This window comes from Pogona vitticeps, chromosome 5, assembly GCF_051106095.1.
Source record: "Pogona vitticeps strain Pit_001003342236 chromosome 5, PviZW2.1, whole genome shotgun sequence".
NCBI classification, from domain to species: Eukaryota; Metazoa; Chordata; class Lepidosauria; order Squamata; family Agamidae; genus Pogona; species Pogona vitticeps.
Window position 1 is genome coordinate 102,584,963 of NC_135787.1, and position 7,068 is coordinate 102,592,030.

General features: G+C 41.8%; 1 protein-coding gene across 3 annotated transcripts in view; it reads right to left on the minus strand.

The window, feature by feature from the left end:
• The window catches only part of UPK3A (uroplakin 3A), a 37,765-nt gene extending 34,474 nt beyond the window's left edge, over positions 1-3,291 (minus strand). For 2 of the 3 annotated variants that reach the window (XM_020803982.3, XM_078394171.1), the window contains exon 1: positions 2,291-3,291. In XM_020803982.3, the coding sequence (XP_020659641.3) occupies positions 2,291-2,345 (55 nt within the window). In that variant the 5' untranslated portion in view covers positions 2,346-3,291. Of the gene's footprint in view, positions 1-2,078; positions 2,161-2,290 lie in introns of those variants that run through there. The other variant, XM_020803983.3, reaches the window with a different exon arrangement.
• Between the last annotated feature and the right edge of the window lie 3,777 nt (positions 3,292-7,068).

A 7,068-nucleotide genomic window follows, 5' to 3' on the forward strand; every position in this document is an offset into this window, starting at 1 on the left:
TTCAGTTTTTAGGAACTACACAACAGATGACCATGCTGCTTTTCAGATCCATTCATCAGCTTTCTTCTGCCTGGATAGCACCCCTTCCTGGTTCTTAAGAACGTCAGAGTTTAAATGTTGGTTGATATTTGTTGCAAAAAAAGGGGGTGTGCAGGGTTTCAGAGGAGAGCTGTCCATTATGAGCACACAGTACCCCCTTCTTCATAATATCCCCGGTCAAGCACCCCAGAGCCAAACTGATTGTTAAGAGTTAAACAGCAGTACACTCAGTTGCTGGAAATGAATTCTGTTCAAGAACTGTGCTTAGTGCACACTGGGGTAACCAGCTGCAATAAAAGACAGGTCTCCTGTACCATCGGTAATTGTGTAGATAAGAAGTCTGGAACTCTCCAATTCCTTCTGAAACCAGCAAATAGCTTGAGGGCATGCCTGCAGTATTTGTGTTAAGCCTGCCTTTACCCAAGCACATTTCAGCAACTAGTAGCTTCTCTCAAAGATGTGCAAGAATAGTTACTGTGGTGCCAATGATTTTTTTAAATGCAATTGGTCTAGGGCAGTAATCATCATCCTTTTCTGATATGGACCTTGGGTCAAAATAAACATTTGGGAACCCAGTTCTTAATTGTTTGCCATATGAATCTGCTGTGGTGTGATGAGGCTCACTGAAGCCATGTGAGATTAGTTTGCAACCCAGCTGTGAGTCCTCAGCCTTTCATCTGAAGGAGGATACTCTAAGCAGCTGCGTGCCTATAGCCAGGCATCTCCAGAAACACAACACTTACAATACCTTATACAGGAGGCTACCAGACAGAGCACACAAGCAAGCCCCCAAAGTCAACTTCTGCTTTTCCTGCATAAATCGCTCTTGCAAAGCTAGTCCTTGCAGTACTGGGATCATCATCATCTAAATTGCAGGATTACTATAGGAGTAACAAAATACATACAATGTGCTTTGGATATTCAAAAGGACTGTGTGTGTATCTATCTATCTATCTATCTATCTATCTATCTATCTATCTATCTATCTATCTATCTATCTATCTATCTATCTATATATATATATATATATATATATATATTGTTAATATCTATTCTGTTCTTTGTGGCAGAGTTTTCATATTTGCATATCCCTGCAAAAGGGATGTTCATCTACATGGCCATTTGTAGGAGTTTGAGACATTACAACCACCACAACCAATTCGTGTTGATTTAAATTATCATTTAAGAGTTCTTGCATACATGCACCTTTGGCTGAGAATGCAATTCTCCGTCCACCAGGGAAGTAAGGAGCAGGCTAAACGTCTCATGCAACTTTTGCACAGAAGCATGTCCTACTGAATTTGAATAGAGCCCAGCATTAATCGGGCAGCATATAAAGAAAAGAAAAGGTCTACTGAACAGCTCCAGCTGCTAATGAAAACTGCTACAGTATTTTAGTTGCACACAGAGGAAATGTCAGCACAAGCTGCTTGTCATAAAAGAGTGGAATAATCCCCCCACCCCAGCGCTACTGTGTAATTATTACATGTGCACAACTTTTACATATCTTTCAGGAAAGATCAATGCTAAACTGAAGACCACCATTAGTACCAGAAACTACTGCAGCAGCTTGTGCTACTAATCACTCTTGAAATACTTTGGCATTGTAAGAACTGAAGGCAAGTACTAAAATAGGTGGTGTGACACTGTTAAAAGCTGATAGCAAATATTACTATCAAGCATCAGACAGCACAAAACTATGAAAAATGCGTCTGAAAAGAAGCATTAATTAACCAAATTTATTAAGCATTTAGATTAATAATAAAGGATGCAATCAGAAAATCTGTAATTATTATTTGGGAATATGTCTTACGGGTATAGCATATTAAATCCAAGCCTTCAGAAATTATAATGAAGAGAGCAAGCTCCTAGACAAGAAGAAGGAGTTAGAAGCACAAATACATTAACATAAACAGTAGAATATTGAGGTTATCCTAACACCATTGCATTCCCTTGTTTTGCATATCCATAGAATGTGTAGCAAATACGAGGGGAGATGCTTTACTGACTGTGGGGAAACAGGCAGACCAGACACTTACTTGAAAGCAAACCTTCTTAAACTCAAGGAGGCTTGCACCAAAGAAGCGTCACATACGACTCTTTTTCTGAAGGAGGAAGCATCTTCCATTTTAAATTCCAGAAAAGGAAGAATTCACATAGAAGAAACATTTCCAAGAAGGACCTACTAAAACAATGGTGTAGTAAAAATAGTAGTATCATGCAGCTCAGACTATCAATAGCACTGACTTACCCAGACATAGCTGCCACCAACAGCAAAATGTTAACCCAATCCAGTGGCCTCCCATAATCTAACAATATAAGAACTCCCAGTGAGGCTATCCCCAACTTCAGATATGTCACAGAGTATCTCCTCCTACCCCCTCCCTTCCCTATAATATCTGCTACACCTTCCACTAACAGAGTTGTTCTCAAATCCACTAATTAGCTACTGATGTTCTGCTCCCTACCAAGCCTGCTCCTGTGTACCTGTCCTTTTCCTGGTTTACACTTCCCATGTTATCATCTGCATCTAATTGAGGCAGAGTGGGGGTAGGGTGGGGGGGAGAGGCAGTGACTGGACCCAGCATTAGCAAATGCCATTCTTTCTTTCTCACACTTGTAGGAAACAATAATCATTTCTGAAAGTTGCTCAGCAGGAAGTCAGTGAAATCTATTCGTTTGGAAGGCTATTTATTTTCCCATGGGAACCAACAACTTCTTCGAAAGTTCAGAGCCAAACCAACTTTAATAAGATATATTAGACAATGAAAACATACATAAATCAGGAAGGAAAACAGCACTCTGAATTTTGTCCTCCCTCCCTCTCACACGTACCACTGTCAAGAGTTCCTGTGGTGTAGGAATAGGAATATCAGGCAAAAACAAAAGAAAAATTAAAAAAAAGACAGAAGTGTTGTGGCACCTAAAAGACTACTATATTTTAATCTAAACTTTCATGGACCTTCTTAAGCCCACTTTCTCAGACATATTAGATGGAAAACAGGGATTAACACTGTAAAACATTAATGCTGGATCTTAAGTGTCTTGGTATCTGCCTGCATTTCACAAGTCACCTCTGTTTGGTATTCAGTTCTGTAAAGGAATAGGAAATCACTGTTGATTTCTAGGCAAATTGCTAACCCTTACATAGACTCAATTGTTGTTGTTAATCCCCGTTGTTGTTGCCGTTGTCGTTGTCGCTGTCGTCATACTTAGACTGGATAATAATGCCATAATCTTTAGAATAAAATAAATCCTTATTACTTTTGTTGTTACTATTGCTATACAGCCAATAAGCTTGTTTAGCGTTTGCCTCACATATTCTCATCAGAAGTGAGGTCATGGCTCTCATGTAGACAACTGCATTAACGGACAGTGAAACGAAATTAGGGTTGCCAGGGGTCTTTTACTTCTACTGTTCCCGACTGTTCCACAGATAACTAAATGGCTGGAGTTTAACAATGGCACTTCTGTCACTACATCTCCACACTGGGAAAACTGGTTGTATTCTATGCTAATCACATATGGGTGGGTGAGAGAATTTCTATGATCTCAAACTTGTTAATATGGCAGACATCAATACATCTGGTATAGTAACAGTCAATGCTTGCCAATAGCACTTTTGAGTGCAGACTAGACATGGGGGGCTTCATATTCATATACAAATACAAAACTCACCAGCACAGCTGGCCAGCCCAATTACCACTCACCCCCAAACCCTGCCAGACCACTTACCACACAGTGTGTAGTGCACATGGGCAGTGTCATTTCCTGAGACCCTATCACAGCAGTAGCCTGGCTGCTGCAGCCCCGCCTCCCTGCTTGCCCAGGCACTCTGCACCTGAACAGGCAGACGACTCCTCCCACCCTCCTGCCAGAGTGGCTGGGTGAGCAGGGAGGCGGGGCTGCAGCAGCTGGGCTACTGCTGCAATTGGGGCACAGGAGATGCCAGCCATGGGTGCTGCACGGTAAGTGATCCAGCAGGTTCCTGGGGTGGATGGTAATTGGGACAGCCACCTGTGCTGGTGGGCTTCGTAATCAAATACAAATATGAAGCCACCATGTCTAGTGTGGACTTATTCTATTCCGTTTACATTTGTTGAAATACATCTCTGACAATTGCTTTGTGTTTGAATGAGAAGAAAAAAGGATGAAAAAAGGAGTCAGATTCTGGAATTTTCCCTTGCTTGGTGTCACTTTGCGAATAGTAGTGAGTAGAAGAGGGGATCCTGTAGACCATCTTGACTGCTGACATGGTTTGTCAATATTCAGGCTTCCCTTTGCTATGTAAAGCTTGGCATCCTTTTTCCTCCTGACAGTGCAGTTGTGTAGTTATATTGGTCCATTCCTTGGCATTTAGAATTGTGGAACAGAAAACACAATACAGTGGTGCCTTGCTTAACGGGCGCCTCGTTTAACGATGAATCCACATAGCAACGATTTTTTGCAATCGTTTTTGCGATTGCATAACGATGTTTCTAATGGGAAAATATCGCTTTGCGACGATTGGTAAGCTGTTTCGCTTACCGATTTTTGCATAACTGTGTTTTCCCAACAGCTGATTGGCAGTTTCAAAATGGCCACCGGGTAAAAAAATGGCTACCTGCTGTGTTTTCGTGCCCATTCCTCACTTACCGGGCAGCAAAAATGGCGGCCGTATGGAGGATTTTTGCATAAAGGTAATTTTTTTGCCCATAGGAACGCATTAAATGGGTTTTAATGCATTCCTATGGGCTTTTTTATTTCGCATAGCGACGAATCCGTATAGTGACGATTTTGGCTGCACGGATTATCGTCGCTATGTGGGGCACCACTGTATCCTACATTCATAAACTGGAGGTTGGTTGGTTGGTTGGTTTAGGAATTGAATCATTGCAACTGTTGCAGTTCTTTCTCCTCTAGATACACATGACTAGACTGAATAGCCTCTGTGAGTTAGCAGTGCAGATTGGGACTGAATTTTCCATTTTGTACTTATTTTGTGGATGTTTGAAAGGGATGAGCAATTCAACAATATGTGCCACCACATTTTGACCCTAATATTGTGGCCTTCTGCCTAAAGTATTTTGGGGGAGGGGGGACAACAAGCTACATTTCATCCTTGGATTGCTAAAATCCTACAATATGATTATGAGCTATTGGATCCATTCCAAGAAGAGCATATTTTTTTTTTAAGTAAGTGTAGATTGCCATGCAGGCTGAGATGTAGCCTGATTCCCATTTCCACTTATTTGGAAATAAGTCCTGCTGAACACAGAGTATGTAATTAATCTGAGTTCAGCATGCCTGGACCTACAGTCTGTGCCTTTACAAACTCCCTTTTGGACACAGCTACAGAAGCTGCAGCAGGAGCATTTTAACTTACTCTCCTCCCAAAGAGTTCAAGAGATCTTTTCTTCTATTTTTTTATATGAAGCCATGATTTGGGGGGGGGCAAGGTCACATAAGAAAGACAAGAAGCTAGAGAACTTGGCAGAAGATTAATGACTGTACTCCCTGGGTTTTTAACAGCACCTGCCAAGGAGTTGCCGTTGTGACTGGAGCACCCATGATGGGAGACGGTGTGCTTGACCCCTCAGTCCACAGCTCTAGATTGTGTTTCTCTTACATAATTAGCTCAATACTGCTTTAACTGCCATGTTTGTATCCAATGTGAATCTGGGATTTGTGGTTTATTGAGATATTTGGAAATCTCTGCTAGAGGCTGAAATCCTGTTGCCATAGTTGATGCTGCCTAAGGCTGATGACATCATCAGCCATGCCCATTTTTCAGACATATCTGATTTATGCCCAGAAGATCTTCAGGCTCCCATGTACTCCTTTTCATTGCTGGGGAGCCATGAAATATGGGGAAGTCTTTAATTACAGGAAATTGCTGATAGCAGGATGATTTTACTGGTGGCAGCAATTCTCAGTAATCAGACTACCGCCCCCCCCCCAACATTATTATTAGCTCTACTGAGAGGGGATATTGGAATATAAGAGGTACTGTTGAGTCCGGGCTAGCCCCTAGACTTACCAAGCCAAAATTAATTGCCAATAAATCTTGACTCAAGAGAGAATTCAAAAAGCCTTTTGTTTATTTGATATATCAGATAAAGAAATAGTAGCCTGACAGACAGCCTCTCCCAAGCAAGAGGGAAAATGCCGGCCCTGAAGAACGGTGGCAGGAGTTTTTATACCTTCCGTATTCCGGAATCAGGATGGGTGGGACACAGCATATGTGGCCAGGAAATAGTTAACAAAGAATTCTGTAGGATGTACATACAAGAGGCCGGGGAGTCGGAATTGATTCTACACAAAGGATTTGGGGTGTGGGAGTCTGGCACTATTCTATAAGTTACTGTAGGTGATATTATGGGGAAACATGTCTTGACAATAGGATTACTCGGGGCACAGATGTTAGGGGACATTATGAGGAAACATCTGCTCACAATAGGTCTGTGGCTAGTTGTATTGTTTTACCCAGGCATGGTGGTTAATGAACAATTCAGTAAGCTCATTAGCATAGAGGAACTGGTTCACCCTACCTGTCCAGATGCTTAGAGTGTGGAGTGTCCAGGAGGGAGGAATCTATGTAAATTTGAGTTAATACTGCTGTGACTGCCAGAACCAGTTCTTGTTGAGATGAAAATCAAAGCAGTAATCATGGTCCTCCCATTGTCTTGCTGGGGGTCATGTTAATTAAGGTCCCCGCTGTCCCAGCCAGTTTTAGGAGAGAGGGGTGGAGAAACTGCACTCAGTAGTGGATGGTGCTTTTGACCTTTCTAATTATTTTATTAGAAATATGTTTGTGCCGGGGCCCCCTTCAGTACTTGAGTACCGCCTGCATGACTATCAGCAGCAATTTTATTAAAAGGATAGGATTGATTGCCTAGCACAGGTGCACTAAGAAAAACAGAGTCCCCACGGCTGATCAGCATTGATTTACGGCATTTGCTTTTTCCTGAGCTCCATGAAAGAGCAGGGCCTTGAAATGTTGTTTTTTTTATTATTATTATTCTAAAGCCTGCATTTGAGGCATAAAAG